This window comes from Puma concolor, chromosome A2 (genome assembly GCF_028749965.1).
Source record: "Puma concolor isolate L17-30 chromosome A2, mPumCon1.1.hap2, whole genome shotgun sequence".
NCBI lineage: Eukaryota > Metazoa > Chordata > Mammalia > Carnivora > Felidae > Puma > Puma concolor.
In genome coordinates, this window is record NC_141668.1 from 152,958,495 (window position 1) to 152,974,954 (window position 16,460).

At 54.1% G+C, this 16,460-nt stretch overlaps 2 protein-coding genes across 6 annotated transcripts; one reads left to right on the top strand and one right to left on the bottom strand.

Moving 5' to 3' along the window:
* Nucleotides 1-5,507: 5,507 nt before the first annotated feature.
* UBA7 (ubiquitin like modifier activating enzyme 7) lies at nucleotides 5,508-14,473 on the top strand. 4 transcript variants are annotated; one of them, XM_025916074.2, is made up of 24 exons: nucleotides 5,508-5,647; nucleotides 5,732-5,900; nucleotides 6,003-6,137; nucleotides 6,236-6,342; nucleotides 6,679-6,769; nucleotides 6,843-6,972; nucleotides 7,176-7,273; nucleotides 7,359-7,505; nucleotides 7,934-8,116; nucleotides 8,295-8,402; nucleotides 8,560-8,640; nucleotides 8,721-8,876; nucleotides 8,969-9,134; nucleotides 9,215-9,420; nucleotides 9,519-9,583; nucleotides 9,931-10,114; nucleotides 10,188-10,262; nucleotides 10,509-10,692; nucleotides 11,168-11,250; nucleotides 11,532-11,624; nucleotides 11,711-11,902; nucleotides 13,491-13,589; nucleotides 13,667-13,767; nucleotides 14,259-14,473. In XM_025916074.2, the coding sequence occupies exons 1-24, from the start codon at nucleotides 5,592-5,594 to the stop codon at nucleotides 14,386-14,388; spliced, it is 3,039 nt and encodes a 1,012-aa protein (XP_025771859.1). In that variant the 5' UTR covers nucleotides 5,508-5,591; the 3' UTR covers nucleotides 14,389-14,473. The 4 variants fall into 4 exon arrangements, 3 of the variants coding, with proteins under 3 accessions (XP_025771859.1, XP_086554313.1, XP_086554314.1); XR_015248388.1 differs by lacking the exon at nucleotides 14,259-14,473 and having other exon boundaries at nucleotides 13,076-13,589; nucleotides 13,667-13,716; XM_086698187.1 differs by lacking the exon at nucleotides 7,934-8,116.
* A 177-nt stretch (nucleotides 14,474-14,650) lies between these two features.
* On the bottom strand, nucleotides 14,651-16,424 carry INKA1 (inka box actin regulator 1). Of its 2 annotated transcripts, none has more exons than XM_025916030.2 (2): nucleotides 16,233-16,424; nucleotides 14,651-15,484 (listed from the first exon to the last, which is right to left on the bottom strand). In XM_025916030.2, the coding sequence occupies exons 1-2, from the start codon at nucleotides 16,281-16,283 to the stop codon at nucleotides 14,693-14,695; spliced, it is 843 nt and encodes a 280-aa protein (XP_025771815.2). In that variant the 5' UTR covers nucleotides 16,284-16,424; the 3' UTR covers nucleotides 14,651-14,692. The 2 variants fall into 2 exon arrangements, with proteins under 2 accessions (XP_025771815.2, XP_086554322.1); XM_086698196.1 differs by having other exon boundaries at nucleotides 16,155-16,292.
* Between the last annotated feature and the right edge of the window lie 36 nt (nucleotides 16,425-16,460).

The window sequence follows — 16,460 nt, forward strand, 5'->3', positions numbered from 1 at the left end:
ACCTATTTCAACCATCCCCCCTCTGCCTGGAGTGACTTTAAAGTTTTAGAAATTGGGGCAAGCTGGCTGGCTCGGTCAGTAGAGCATGTGACTCCCGATCTTGGGGTGATGAGTTTGAACCCCACATTGGGTGTAGAGATTACTTAAAAATAAAATCTTAAAAAATAAAGTTTTTGAAATAGTGGTGATGGTTACAGAACAACAATAAAACAACTATGACAGACCTAAACACAAAGAGCTGGAAAAAGCGATTGTCATCAACTATTTCAGAACTCTGGTACCCGATCAGACAACAAGGAAAGTACTTGATGAAGGAAGAGTGGGGCTTGAACCAGCCACCATCCCCAATTCCTCAGGGTTATGGGGATAGCAGCTCCCCAAAAGCGGCTGACTGATTTCAAGGCAGGCAGTGGATCTGATGCTGTCTCCAGGTAGTTTCAGAATTGAGTTGAATTGTCAGACTCCCAGTTAGTGTTGGAGAACTGCTTTGTGGTGTGGAATAAATGCACACATTGGAATTGGTGTCAGAATCCTAAAAAACAGAGAAAACCAAGAGCTGCTTCTCTGAAAAGGCCAACAACATTGGCAAACTTTTAAATAAATTGACTAAGAGAAAAAAGACAAATTATTAAAATCAGAAATGAAAATGGGGACGTTGTTACCAATTTTACAGAAATAGAAAGGATTGTGAACAATTGTACACCAACAAATTGGATAGCCTAATTAAAATGTACAAATTTCTAGAAACATAGAAACCAACAACACTGACTGACTCAAAGAAGAGAAAGAAAACATGAATAGACCTACAACTAGTAAGGGGATTGAATCAGTATTCAAAAAACTCCCAGGGTGCCTGGTTGGCTCAGTTGGTTGAGTGTTGGGCTCCTGATTTCGGCTCAGGTCATGATCCCAGGGTTGTAGGATGGAGCCCCACATAAGGCTCTGCACTGAGCATGGAGCTTGCTTAAGATTCTCTCTCTTCCGGGGTGCCTGGGTGGCTTAGTCGGTTAAGTGTCTGACCGGCTCAGGTCATGATCTCATGGTCTGTGAGTTCGAGCCCCGCATCAGGCTCTGTGCTGACAGCTCGGAGCCTGGAGCCTGCTTCAGATTCTGTGTCTCCCTCTCTCTCTGACCCTCCCCCGTTCACTCTCTGTCTCTCTCTGTCTCAAAAATAAACATTAAAAAAAAATTTAAAAAAAGATTCTCTCCCTCTGCCCTTCTTCCACTCACACCTTCTCTCCCTCTCTCTCTCTCTCTCTCTCTGTCTCTCTCTCAAAATAAATAAGTCTTAAAAGAAAGAAAAGCCCAGGACCACATAGCTTCACTGGTGTTTCTACAAAACATTAAAAAAAAGACTGGGATGCCTGGGTGGCTCAGTGGGTTAAGTGTCCCAATAGAGCCCAGCTCCAAGCTCTGTGCTGACAGCATGGAGCCTGCTTGGGACTCTCTCTCTCTCTCTCTCTCTCTCTCTCTCTCTCATACACACACGCACACACACACAACAAACAAACATTAAAAAAAAATAAAACCAAAGACTCACACCAAAAGACACTATCTGCATAGTAAAAAGGTAACCACAGAAGGGAGAAAGTATTTTCAACCCATATATCTGATAAGGGATAATATCCAGAATACGTAGAGAACTTCTAAAACTCAACAACAAAAATCCAATTCAAAAATAGACAAAAGACTTGAACAGACATTTCTCCAAAGAAGATATCTGAGTGGCCAATAAGCCCATTAAAAGATGCTCAATATCAGGGCGCTTGGGTGGCTCAGTCAGTTAAGCATCCAACTCTTGATATCAGCCCAGGTCATGATCTCTCAGTTTGTGGGATCAAGCCCCACATTGGGCTCTGTGCTGTCAGCACAGAGCCTGCTTGGGTTTCTCTCTCTCCCTTTCTCTCTTCCTCTCCTCCCCCTCCCCCAAAATAAGTAAACTGTAAAAAAAGGTTATGAGGCGCCTGGGTGGCGCAGTCGGTTAAGCGTCCGACTTCAGCCAGGTCACGATCTCGCGGTCCGTGAGTTCGAGCCCTGCGTCAGGCTCTGGGCTGATGACTCAGAGCCTGGAGCCTGTTTCCGATTCTGTGTCTCCCTCTCTCTCTGCCCCTCCCCCGTTCATGCTCTGTCTCTTTCTGTCCCAAAAATAAATAAACGTTGAAAAAAAAATTAAAAAAAAAAATAGACAAAAGACTTGAACAGACATTTCTCCAAAGAAGATATCTGAGTGGCCAATAAGCCCATTAAAAGATGCTCAATATCAGGGCGCTTGGGTGGCTCAGTCAGTTAAGCATCCAACTCTTGATATCAGCCCAGGTCATGATCTCTCAGTTTGTGGGCTCAAGCTCCACATTGGGCTCTGTGCTGTCAGCACAGAGCCTGCTTGGGTTTCTCTCTCTCCCTTTCTCTTCCTCTCCTCCCCCTCCCCCAAAATAAGTAACTGTAAAAAAAGGTTGTTGTTGTTTTTTTAATTAAAGATGCTCAATACCATAAATCATTGGGGAAGTGCAAATCAAAACTACCATGAGATACCACCTCACACCCACTGGGATGGCTACTATCTAAAAAACAAAACAAGGGCTAGGGAGGATTTGGACAAATAGGAACCCTTGTGTACTGTTGGTGGGAATGTAAAATGGTACATCCACTGTGTAAAACAATATGGTGGCTCCTCAAAAAATTAAAAATAGAATTACCATATGATCCAGCAATTCCACTTCTGTGTATATATCCAAAAGAAATGGAAGCAGGATCTCAAAGAGATATTTGTACACACCCATGTTCATAACACCAATATTCACAATAGCCCAAAAATGGAAGCCACCCAATAGCCATCCATTAATGAATGGATAAGCGAAATGTATATACATGTAAGGACTGTTATGTGGCCTTAAAAAGGAAGGAAATTCTGTAATATGTTACAATATGGATGGACCTTGGAGATAGTTGCTAAGTGAAATAAACCAGTCACAAAAAGACACTCTAGCCCTAATTTCTATACCTAGTACATATGACACACTCAGTAAATGTTTACTGAGTGAAAAGAAAATTGCATACTACTTCATATTCATTATGATGGGTATGTTTTATTTTTTTTTAAGTTTACTTATTTTGAGAGAGAGAAAGAGGAAGAGGAAGAGAGAGAATCCCAAGCAGGCTCTGCACTGGCAGTGCAGAGCCCAACTCAGGGCTTGAATCCATGAATAGTGAGATCATGACCTGAGTTGAAGTCGGACACTTAACCAACTAAGCCACCCAGGCAGTCCAGGTATAAGGTTTTTTTTTAAAGGAAAAACCAGCGTTGAGTACAATGTGGAGAAATAGGAATTTTGTATGCTGCTGGTGGAAAACAGCTGTTGGTCTCTCAAAAAAAGTAAGCATTACTGTACAACCCAGCAATTCTACTCCTAGGTATTTCCCCAAAGAATTGAAAACAAATACTCAAATACATTTTCAAGAATGATCATAGCAGCCTATTCATAATATCCTAAAGGTGGAAACAACTCAAATGTCCATCAACAGGTGACTGGATAAACGATTCATGATATATGCACGTGATGGAATATTATTCAGCCATAAAAAAGGAATGTAGTACCAGAGCGCCTGGGTGGCTCAGTTGGTTGAGCGTCTGACTCTTGGTTTATGGCTCAGGTCATGATCTCACGGTTTGTGGGTTCAGCACCTGTGTTGGGCTCTGTGCTGACAATGTGGAGCCTGTTTGGGATTCTCTCTCTCTCTCTCTCTCTCTCTCTCTGCCCTTCCCTGACTCGCTCTCTCTGTCTCTCTCTCAAAAATAAATAAATTAAAAAAAAAAAAAAGGAATGAAGTATCAATACATGCTACAATCTGGATGAACCTCAAAAATACACTAAGTGAAAGCAGATTATCAAAGGTCACATTTTGTATGATTCCTTTCACAGAAATATCCAGAATATGCAAATCCCTAGAGACAGAAAGAATCTAAGTGTTTGCCAGGGGATTGGGGTAGGGGATAAGTAGTGATTATTTAATGTGGTAGGGGTGTTCTTCAGTGGGTTGTGAAAAAGTTTTGCAGGGTGCCTGGGTGGCTCAGTCGGTTAAGTGTCTGACTTTGGCTCAGATGGTGATCTCACGGTTTGTGAGTTCGAGCCCTGCGTCCAACTCTGTGCTGACAGCTCAGAGCCTGAAGCCTGCTTAGGATTCTGTGTCTCCCTCTCTCTCTGTTCCTCCCATGCTCTGACTCTGTCTCTTTCAAAAATAAATAAAGATTAAAAAAAAAATTTTTTTAATAAAAAGTTTTGAAACTAGAGAGAGGTGGTGGCTGTACAAAATTGTGAGTACACTAAATGCCACTTTACAATCGTTATTTTAACATTATATGAATGTTACCTCAGTTTAAAAAATGAACTTATGGGGCGCCTGGGTGGGTCAGTTGGTTGAGCGTCCTACTTCGGCTCAGGTCATGATCTCATGGTTTATGAATTTGAGCCCTGCATCGGGCTCTGTGCTGACAGCTCAGAGCCCACTTTGGATCCTCTGTCCCCCTCTCTCTCTTCACCTTCCCCTCTCACACTCTCTCTCTTTCTCAAAAATAAATAAACATTAAAAAAAAAAAAAGAACTTATGACCACATCTGGTTTAGCTACTGTGCAGTTTTGTGGGGAACTGTGGTCTGTCGTCTGGAGAACTGGCCCCTGGCTCCTAAAGAAGGCAGAAGGACACATCGTGGGTGAGGGGTACACAGGACCTCTACGTTTTTTGCAACTTCCTTGGAGTCTATAATTATTTCAAAATAAAAATTCAAATGAAAAGTAAAGACACATGTGATCATGGCTGCCACTCTTAGGTCTGGCACTCAGAGACTGACCACCCTCTTTGAGTCCTAAGACTCATCCCTGACTGGTCACCTAGGACTGCAATCTGTCCTAGGCTGGCAGCTGTGGGCAAGGGGGAATCCTTATCCTCTGAGGAGTTGGCCCAGGGCCAAGCAGGTGGGTATTCCCAAAGATTCCCAGGCTCCACCTGGGTCTGTGGTTTGGGCCCCGGGGGCAGGACAATGTAATTTCATAAGCTCCCACAGCCTCTGGGACGGGACTGGCTCTACCCTGTGTGGTGGACAAGGTGAGTCCTCAGGACACGGGGGTTCCTGCCAGCACTCTGTGGGCAGGAAGCCCATTCAGGCAGCCACACTGGGGGGGATGGGGCCTGAGGTTTGGGACATCTAGACGGCCACAGGAGACCATCGCCTCCAGCCCACATGGATCCCTCCCGTGGCTTCCTTCCTCAAGAAAGATACCTGCTCTCACAGAGGCCAAATAGACCCAGGAGTTCTGTCCCACTTTGCCTGTGACTTACAGCTGCCAGAACCGTTCAGGATGGTCTGGAGGCAGGACTAGCAGGACTAAGCTGGCTCAGACTAGTTTTACTTTCACTTTCATTTCCCCTGAAATGACGGAGGAGCCAGGAAGAAAGCTGTGACTGGTATCGTCCTTCAGTCCCGTAGACAAAGTGCCTGTGTGCACTAGCCGCAGTGGGGCACTGGCCTCTGCTAGCACAGCCTCCCACGCAGCGACCGCGTCTATAAGCGCTGCAGCCTGTTGTCCAGCCGCAGGATGGCTGTCCCGGAGACCTCCAAGTTGCTGGATAAGGAGCGATACTCACGGCAGCTGTGAGGCCCGAGGCGGGGAAGGGAATGGGGTGGCTTTCTGACTTCTGGTCACCGATCGCCTACCTTCTTTTTCCCCATCCGCAGGTATGTGCTGGACTTGCCGGCCATGCAGAAGATTCAGGGAGCGAAGGTCCTGCTGTCAGGCCTTCAGGGCCTGGGGGCTGAGGTGGCCAAAAACCTGGTCCTGATGGGTGTGGGCAGCCTCACTCTGCATGATCCCCACCCTACCTGTTGGTCTGACCTGGCTGCCCAGGTGAGGGTCAGCTGGGGTGGTGGGGTGGGTGGCTATGCTTCCCAGACCAAGGACCGGAGAGAAATCTCCGTGCTCAAGCCAGACTACTGTGTCCCTCTCTAGTTTTTCCTCTCAGAGCAGGACTTGGAAAGAAGCAGGGCTGAGGCATCTCAAGAACTTGTGGCTAAGCTTAACAGAGCTGTCCAGGTATGCATCCACACAGGTGACATCACCGAGGAGCTGCTGCTGGACTTCCAGGTACCCTCCCTGCCCCCCTCTCTGTGTGAGCCCAGTCCCTTCCTCTAGCCCTGAGCTGAGCAGCGGTTCTGGCCCTGCTGATCACAGGGTCCATCCAGGTAGTGGTGCTGACCACCTCGAAGCTGGAGGAGCAGCTGAAGTTGGGCACTTTATGCCACAAGCTCGGAGTCTGCTTTCTGGTGGCCGATACCCGGGGCCTTGTGGGGTGAGCAAGGCTCCCTGCCTGGCCTACCACATCACAGGCAGCAACTGGTCCCAGTGCTATTCCTAGCTCCAGGCTTGCTCCAGTGCCCCTCCACCCAGCCCCAGGCCTGTCCCAGCATCCCCTTCTGGTTCTGGTCCCCAGTCCCACCCCTCTGCTTCTTCCACCCCAGCCTCCAGACCCGCTCAGTAAGTCCCTCAAACTCTAGCTTCCAAGCCTCTCCCAGTATCCCTTCCGAGTGCTGGCTCTCTGAGCTTGCCCTAGTGTCTCCCACGCTTCACCACAAGCATGGCGATTAACCACTGAGCCGTCTCAGTGACCCCTGCCACCACACCACAGGCAGTTGTTCTGTGACTTTGGTGAGGACTTCACTGTGCAGGATCCTACAGAGGAAGAACCCCTGACAGCTGCTATCCAGCACATCTCCCAGGTGGGTGTTGAAGTGTGGGTGCTCACCTGCTGACCAAGGAGGGCACCCCTGAACCAAGCCTCCTCTTCTCCAGGGCTCCCCTGGAATTCTTACTCTGAAAAAAGAGGCCCACAACTTCTGCGATGGGGATTTGGTGACTTTCTCGGGCATTAAGGGCATGGTGGAGCTCAATGGCTGTGATCCCCGGCCTATCCACGTGCACGGTAAGCCAACCCTCTCCACTTCCAGGCCCAGCACCCAAGCCCCAACTGGGGGCACACACAGCCTGGCTCTGGTTCTTGGGGGTAGGTTCTCTTCCACCTTCCTCAGCATGGAGCAAGGTCAAGGACACAGATGCAAGACAGGATAGAGTATAAAGAACTACTCCGGTTCCGAGATCATACTGACGAGGCTGGATCTCCCCTAGGGGACAGAACCTTGGAGATCGGGGACACAGCAAATTTCTCCTGTTACTTGAGTGGTGGGACTGTCACTGAGGTCAAGAGGCCCAAGACTGTGAGCCATGTGAGTGCAAGTGTATCTGAAGTAGGGGAGCTTCAAGGGGCCCACAGTCTTCTGAACCTGACCCTGAGCTAAGTACCTGCTACAGAAGCCCCTGGATGTAGCTCTGCTCCAGCCCCGTGTGGTGGCCCAGAGTTCCCAGGAAGCTCGCCGCGCCCGCTGCCTACATCAGGCCTTCCGTGCCCTGCACCAGTTCCAGCACCTCAATGGCCGCCTGCCCCGGCCCTGGGATCCTGTGAGTGGCCCCTCTGCTCTTCCTTGAGCCTCTGTCTTATTGGGGTCTCACCTGCCAGGAGGCAACAATGATTATCTCACAGACCCAAGTTATAATCCCAGAGGCATTTTCCCACTTACATATAGGAAATGATAACACTGTCTCTAGGTCAGAGAGAGGGTCCCTGAAAGTACCAGGCACAAAGGCTGGGGACCCCGCCACCTCCTAACCACTCAGTTCTAAGGTGAAATCTCTACCCGTGTTGATGAAGCCCTCAGCATTGTCTAGGCATTCTCTGGTGGGGCTGCACAGTCTGGCAACTGGTTTGGGCCTTCACACTGAGGCTCTGCTTCCACTTCTCTGGAAATGGGGGGTGGCTGCATGAAGGGTTTGAGCAGGGAATGGAGCTCAGGCCAGGGCTGCCGTGCCCACAGAGTTCTACCCCACAGGTTGATGCAGAGATGGTGGTGGGCCTGGCCCAGTCCCTGGAACCACTGAAGGGGACAGAAGGAGAGCCGCTGGAAGAGCCTCTGGATGAGGCTCTCGTGCAGACAGTCGCCCTGAGTAGTGCTGGTGGCTTGAGCCCCATGGCAGCCATGTTGGGTGCGGTGGCCGCCCAGGAAGTGCTGAAAGTGAGCACAGGCACAGGCAGGGTGGGACTGGGAAGGGTGTGGAGGTAAGTGTGGGTGCCAGAGAGTGCCCAGTACCAGACAGTGGCCTTGGAGGCTTCGCCAATCTGGTGAAGCCCAGCCAGGATCCTAGGGGCTCTGGAGCTGGCAGGAGTCCCTACACTAAAATGCTGGCCTCTAGGCAATCTCCGGGAAGTTCATGCCCCTGGACCAGTGGCTTTACTTTGATGCCCTCGATTGCCTTCCAGAAGACGGGGAGCCCCATCCCAAACCAGAGGACTGTGCTCCGGTAAGAACCTGGGGTAGGGGTGCAAGCTTTCTCCAAATTCAGAACTAGGGAAGGAACAGGAAGAACGATCCAGAGATCCTGACCTGGAAAAGTTAGCGTAAGACGGAGACACAGCACAGGCCAGTGGCCATCACTGACCCCTGTCTGTGTCTTCTAGAGACATTGTCGCTATGATGGGCAAATTGCAGTGTTTGGGGCTGGTTTTCAGGAGAAGCTGAGCCGCCAGCACTACCTCCTGGTGAGCTTTGTGGTCCAGTTGGGAGATGTCTGTGGGAGGGCCAGGCCAGGCCCTCTGGCTAAGGCTGCTCCTGCTGGCAGGTGGGTGCTGGAGCTATCGGTTGTGAGTTGCTCAAAGGTTTTGCCCTAGTGGGCCTCGGGGCTGGCGCCAGCGGGGGAGTGACTGTTGCCGACATGGACCACATAGAGCGCTCCAATCTCAGCCGTCAGTTCCTCTTCAGGACCCAGGACATTGGTGTGAGTGCCGGCCCCTACCCACACCTAGCATCCTGGACGGTCCTCCCACAGTGCCCCCCAACACCCCCAGCATCTTCCTGCTCTCTTTTCAGAGGCCTAAGGCAGAGGTAGCTGCAGAGGCTGCTCGCCACCTGAACTCAGACTTGCAGGTGACCCCACTCATCTACCCACTGGATCCCACTACAGAGCACATCTATGGGAACAACTTCTTCTCCCGTGTGGACGGTGTGGCTGCTGCCCTGGACAGTTTCCAGGCCCGTAAGCACTCGCCCTTGAAACTCAGCCCCTTGGTCAAGGCAGTGCCAGCCCCACTCCTGACCCTCTGTCCCTCTTGCTAGGGCGCTATGTGGCTGCTCGCTGCACCCACTATCTGAAGCCACTGCTGGAGGCGGGGACACATGGTACCTTGGGACATGCTTCAGTGTTCATGCCGTGTGTGACTGAGACCTACAGAGCCCCTGCCTCAGCTATAGCTTCTGAGAATGCTACCTACCCTGTCTGCACCCTGCGGCACTTCCCCAGCACAGTCGAGCACACCGTGCAGGTAGGACGCACCCCAGAAAGGCCTAGCCCACCCAGCTCAGTCCTCAGCTGTAGACTGATTCCCCGTGTGACACCTCATGGTTCCTCTCTCCCCCACAGTGGGCCCGGGATGAGTTTGAGGGGCTCTTCCGTCTGTCTGCTGAGACCATCAACCGCCACCAACAGTAAGGCCACCAAGAGGGGTGGACGGGAGGGGCGCCTGGGTGGCTCAGTCGGTTAAGCATCCGACTCTTGGTTTTGCTCACGTCATGATCTCATGGATCTTGAGTTGGGGCCCCTTGTTGGGCTCTGTGCTGACAGCATAGAACCCACTTGGTATCCTCTCTCTCCCTCTCTCTCTCTGCCCCTCCCGTGTACTCTCTCTCTCTCAAAATAAATAACTTAAAAAAATAAAAAAATTAAAAAAAGAGGGGTGGACGGGAGCCCTCTAGCACCAGAGGGCTACCCCTAGCTAGCCCCTAGCACCAGAATCTTCAGGGCTTTAGCCTCGAAACCCTTCCTCTGTCCGCAGGGCACCCACTTCTCTGGCAGAACCAGATGGGCTAAAGGTGCTGACCCTGCTGCAGGAGGTGCTGGGTGTCCTAAGAGAGCGTCCACAGACCTGGCAAGACTGCGTGGTGTGGGCTCTTGGCCACTGGCAACTATGCTTCCATGATGGCATCATGCAGCTCCTGAATCGTTTCCCACCTGATAAAGTGGGTAGCTAGGGATTGGGAGGCTGAGGGCTCAGGGGAACCAGACCGAGCCCAGCAGCCTCCATTTCCTTAGGTGCTTGAGGATGGAACTCTTTTCTGGTCAGGTTCCAAACAGTGTCCACAGCCCTTGCAGTTTGATGCCAGCCAAGTAAGTGGGGTCCCTTAGGAACCCCAAGATGGGGATGCGACCCCTCAGAGCAGAAGTGGGCCCCTGTTCTTCAGAGATAAGCAGATGCTGAGGGAGATTGCTGTGTTTGTACGCATGTGGGTGTTCACGTGTGACACAGAGGCAGACACTCAAACAGATCCACAAATGGGTGGTGACCCCTACCCCATGTACCTGTACATGCTCGCTCTACCCATGCGTCTTCCCATGCTCTTGCTCTGACTGCAGGACACACACCTCCTCTATGTGCTGGCGGCCGCTAACTTGTATGCCCAGATGCATGGACTGCCTGGCTCACGGGACCAGACTGCACTCAGGGAACTACTGAAGTTGCTGCCACTGCCCGTCCCCCAGAACCTGGTCCCCATCTTTCCTAACGACCTGGAGCTAGCTCGGGCTTCTGCTGAGTTTGGTGAGGCTCCTGACCTCTGGCCCCCTATGCTGCCATCCAAAGGCATAGCCCTGTCCTCAGCTTATGCTGCAGAAGGAAGATGGGGCCTGGGGACCCTGCAGCCAAATCACTATCTCTCAGGCCCTCTGATTTTGCTTCTCTCAAGGCTTGGGCTCACCCTCTAGCCCCTCAGTAGGCACTCTCCCTGCTACCCATACCCCTGCACCTCTATTCCCATGGCAGATTCTCAGCAACCCCCCCCCCCCACAAACCTAGTTATGTTCCCCAGGTGAGGACGGAGATAATTGGTACACGCATGCAGGCACACACACACACAAGTAGGGCTGGGGCTGCTTGAGAGGAGACTGCACTATCATTCAGGGGGTCTCCCTGAAAGTGGCAAGTTTAGTCTTAGGAGAGACCAAGAATAGGCACCAAGCTCCAGGGAGAACACAGAAGGTAGGGGCTAAGAACTTCTAACCCCTTCCTCTGACAGGCCCTGAGCAATTGAAGAAACTGCACAAAGTCCTGGAAGTCTGGAGTGGGAGCCCTCCCCTCGAGCCCCTGAAGTTTGAGAAGGTGGGAGTCCAAGTAGGGGTGAAGGGACAAGTTGGGGAAGATTGTTGGGGAAGTTCAAGAGCTAGGAAAGTAGCTTTGAAGTCCCTTGGCCTGAATCCTCCTCCCAGCAGGACCCCAAAAGCAGATCACCTTCCCTGAGCCTCAGCTTCCTTACCTGATAAGTGGGGAGATGTAAGCATCCATCCCACAGAATTATGGGAAGACCTGTACAGTGACACGTGGTCAGCCATGGCTAGGGACTCTGGGGCAGTGTTAACATGACTGTGACTTGGGCCTCACAGGACAATGATAGCAACTTCCATGTGGACTTTGTGGCAGCGGCAGCAAGCCTGCGAGCTCAGAACTATGGGATCCCCCCTGCCAACCACGCCCAGGTAACCCTGCCCTTTGGGGCCTAGAGGTGGAGGTCAAACCCTAGCCCTACACCTTGGGCCCAGACCAAATCTCTTGTCCTTGGCAGAGCAAGCGAATTGTGGGCCAGATTATTCCAGCCATTGTCACCACTACAGCAGCTGTGGCTGGCTTGGTGGGCCTGGAGCTGTATAAGGTGGTGAATGGGCCACGGCCCCTCAGTGCTTTTCGCCACAGCCACCTGCATCTGGCTGAAAACCGCTTTAGCCGCTGGGTGCCTTGCGCCCCAGCCATCCAGAAGGTGAGCCCTTGACACCCCCACGCCCCACTCACACATACACGCACACACACACACACACACACACACACACACACACACACACACACGAGGCCTGGGTTCTCCTTGCACCTACCAAAACAGGCTCTACTCTGGCTTTGGGTTTGTACCAGAACCCAGACTCTGGGGGAGTCCTTAAGACTCCCTCCAGCCCCCTTCCTGCTGTGAAGCCAGACTGGGACCTGTCAGACACAGGAAGCAGCCGTCAGCCACCCCCACCCCCATCCCTCCACAGCCCGGGTCTGGGGGAGCTGCAGCTTTAACTCATTAGTGGAGCCAGATATCCCTCACAGCCTCCACCAGCCCTAAGGGGGAGGTGGTAGGGAGGGAGGACTAGAGCCCTAGCCCCAAACAGAGCCTAACTTCAGCCTGCATGGCATGGGGATCCTGGCCCACACTCTCCAAGCTGAGTTAAAGGCCACTGAGCTCACCAGTTGCGGGGGGGGGGGGGGTGGAGGGAGGGTTGTGTGCCTCTAAGTGCACAGGGGTCTGGGCATCCCTGGCCCTGAGGTTTGTGGCCATGGAGGGAGGATGCTGGCACATCTGTGTGCCAGATGGGAGTACAGGACTCTTCTTCAATGTGGGCTTGCATGGATGTGCATGTGAGTACACATGCAGGCATTCCCAGGCTTGTGTCCATGTGTGTTCCTTCGAGCGCAGGGCTGTGGATGCCCCTGGCTGTGTGCCCAGGCTAGGCAGTAGTTAGTTGGCATTTTCTTGGGGCACATGAGAGGGGGTGGAGAGAATACCCTCACCAAGGGAGAGGGGAGAGGTCATGGGCCAGCACTGGGCTTTTGCTGGGGTCCCTCAGAGCACAGTACACAGAGCCCCTTTGTGAAGGGCTTCTAGCACATAAGCTGCCTTTGTCTGCGGTAGAGGGGGAGGGAGCAAGGGAGGATCCCCCCCAACTCACCTCTGGCCTCATCTCAGCTTGACCCCACTGTGCTTTCTGGAGGCGGGGGTCTGTCCTGGCTGCCTTGCCACCCTCAGTTCCAGTCACCAGAATCCCAAGATTTTTGAAATGGGGAAGGAAAGGGGACAGGAAGAGGAGGCCCTTGCAGACTGTGTCCCTGCTGGGGTCTCAGCCAGTGGGGCCCTAGTGGTCATTGTGCCCCTTGATACTCTGTGCCCACATAGCCCAAGGCCCTGGCAATACAGGATGAGGGGGCAGGATGTATCCCCCAGCTTCCAGCCTTGCATTTGAGGATCAAGCTGCTTTATCGGAGACTGCAGCGGCCCTGCTCCTGTTTCCTCAGGAAGCAACGCCCCCCCTACACACACACACACACACATACAACCAGCCTGTGTGATGGATTGCCTGTTTCCCTGTGCTGGGGCCCCGTAGCCCCATTTCCTGTGCTGGCCCCAGCATAGGCGGGGAGGGTACTGAGACTCTGGGCCCAGATCCCACCTTCCAACCCCCCGCCCCGGGGCTTCTGCTTCCTGCCTCTAGTCCAGCTCCTCCCCTAGGAAAGGGGCCATCAGCTGCTGGTAATGGGTAGGGGGAGGGTGTGTGTGAGAAGCTTCTCATTCCTCCCCCCGCCACCCCCAGTGCCATCACCTGACATGGACCTGGACCTGTTGGGACCGCCTGAAGGTGCCTGCTGGGCAGCCAGAAAGGACCCTGAAGTCGTTGCTGGCCCATCTCCAGGTGAGCCCCATTCCTCCTCCTCGCCTTCAGTCTTGGCCCAGCCTGGTCTAGCTGGCACTTGACCTGACTTTCTCTAGGAACGGTATGGGCTGAGGGTGAAGATGCTGCTGCACGGCAAGGCCCTACTCTACTCAGCAGGATGGTCACCTGAAAAGCAGGCCCAGCACCTGGCCCTTAGGTGAGCCCGCACCTGGCTTTAGCCAGGACTTGTTCTGTCCCTGGAGGTTGGAGGTGGGAGACATGATGAAGTCTTTCCTCCCCCAACCCCATTTGGGCCTCTCACACCCTCCTGAAGCTTTCTTTTGCCAAATGGAGCCAGCAAATGGGCTGGGGGTGGGGTGAGGGCTGAAAGCCTGAGGAGGGGCCTCCAAGCTGCCTGCTTGGCCGGCCCCATTAGCTCCTCCACACCCCCCATTAGCTCCTCCACACCCTGTTAAGCCCCCCTTTCACGGCCCACTCCCAGGGGACTCACAGCTTCCTGCCTCCTGCCCGCCCTGCCTGTTGCTCCTAAAATAGTTTCAGATGTTTCCTGTCTTAAGCTGCTCCTGCCCCTGGCTTGGGCTCCTTATGGCCCATCAGCACCCCCTGGTCCATGTCAGGTCACTCTGCCTACCACTGCTCACCTACCCAATCTCTCCCAACCTCTTTCCCCCCACCCCACACTACCAGGGTGACCAAACTGGTGCAGCAGGTGACAAGCCGGATGCTTGAGCCTGGGCAGCGGATGCTGGTGCTGGAGCTCAGCTGTGAGGGTGAGGAGGAAGACACTACCTTCCCACCCTTGCACTACGAGCTGTGACAAGGCAGCAGCCCTATCACCTGGCTCTATCGAGCCCTGCATCCTGAGCCCACAGCAGGCACTCAATAAATGCTTGTTGAAGGAGGGTGTAAGTGGAGAGGATGGATGGCAAAACATGGGGCAGTAATGCACAGGGTGGGTGATGTGGGCATGACAGGGACCCCTGCAGGGAAGGAAAAGGCTCTTTAGCTTCACCTGCCTGGGCTGCGCCTCAAAGGGCTGGGGCCACCTCCTAGAGCCTCAGGGGTATGGAACCAGGATAGACCAGAGAAAGGCCTTTATTGTCCCAGGCTGGAGGGCAGGGTCAGAGGTAGCTGACATCATTGCAGATGATGGGTTGACGGCTTCGGCAGCTCATGAGGGCTGCAAATCGTGAGACATCTGCAGGCAGTTCAGGTTCCGGGCGAGGTGGGCATGACAGTCGCTTTCCTGCCATAGCAGCCCTGCGTGCCCTGGCCAGCTGGCGCCGCAGCTGCTCAGAGAGCCCAAGCAGGAACTGAGGGGGCCGAGCACGGGCACGGGGACCACCACTATCATCCCCCTCACCTGCTGCCTCTGGTAGCTCCATCCAGTTGTGCACCAAGTCAGCAAAGCAGTTGTCGCCCAGCACTAGGGGCTGGCGACTGCGACCTCTGTTCAGCAGGGCTGCAGTCCAGTCTTCAGCTTCCAAGCCCCGCCAGTGCTCCAGGCAAGCGTCTGGTGTAGACTTGGGCCGTGGTCGACGGGCAGGTGGTGCACCGGCCACAGGGGCCCTGCTAGGCAGGGGAATGCCACTGGCCGAGAGGCGCTGTCTATGGGGGGGCCATGCTGGGGGTTTTGGGTGCTGGAGTACAGGCAGCTCATCCTCTCTCCATGTGCTGCCCGACACCTCAGAGAAGCCAGAGTCCCAGTCCAGGACATGCTCCCTTGGGCTCCCCAAGGCAATACCCTTGTCTCCTGTCACCATACCTTCTTCCTCTTCCACACAGCCGACTGAGTCCTCTTCCAAGGCATCTGAGGCCCTGAGTCCATGGCTAAGCCAAACACCTGGGCCAGGTTTGGGAGATGGTGGAAGGGGGCCAGACATGGGGGGTGAGCCAGTGTCCCGGCCACACAGCTGTGGAAGAAGAGAGGGCCCAAGTTGGAAGGGTAGTGCTTGTCACCCCTGCCTACCTAGCCAAACTAGTCCCAAAGCAGAAGGCCCAGGAGGACTGGATAGGCCTGCAGGCCTGGGCAGCAAGGCTTCTAGTGGGCACAGGGCCGGCATGGGGGCGCTGGCACACGTAGCTCGTGTGACTCGCGTCGGCCGACCTGGTGGCAGTCCGGCAGGCTGCAGCACGCAGAGCTGGGCAAGTCGGTACCCGCCACCAGGGAGGGAGGCAGGGTTGTGGGCCCGCCTGCATCGGGAAGTAAGTCCTGTTCAGGGCTGGGGGTGGGGGAGCATCCCCTGTTTCCTGAGGGATTCAGCTCCCCAAAGCTCACAGCGTCTTTCAGAGAAAGAGCACTTGCCAGGTGGGGGGTAGAAGAAGTACAGGTTAGCCTGGGGTAGAAGGCATCCGTAGCAGCTCTAGCACCTCTTTAGTCCCTCGCAGCCCCCTGCTCAGCCCCAAAATAAATTTCTCCCCGCCACCTCCCTCCGCCGCCCCAGCAGCTTGGCCAGCTGGGCGGCTGTTACTTGATGCCCAGGGCAGCCCCCAACAGTCCGAAACCCGATGCGGGCCATCTGGGCCATCTGCGCCTCCCCGCCCCCATCCCGCCTTGGATGGGCACTCGGGACGGCCCCCTACCCGTGTGTCGTTCGGGCCGGACGGCAGCTGGGCACCCCACACGCGTCCTCACAAGCCACACCCGCTCCCAAGTCTCACCAGTTCCCAGCGGAGCTGGCTCAGGAAGCTGTCAAGCCGAGCGCTATGCATGCCCGTGCCGGAGCCCCCGCCAGGCCTGGCAGTTCCTCTTCGAACTCCAGCGGGACCGGCGCGGAACGGGCCCAGCGGGCCGGCCAGCGGCACCCTGGCCCTCTGACTGGCGCCGCGGCTCCTCGCTCTCCGTAGCTCCCGCCGCCGCCACCGCCCCAACATCTGGCAGCCGCGCCC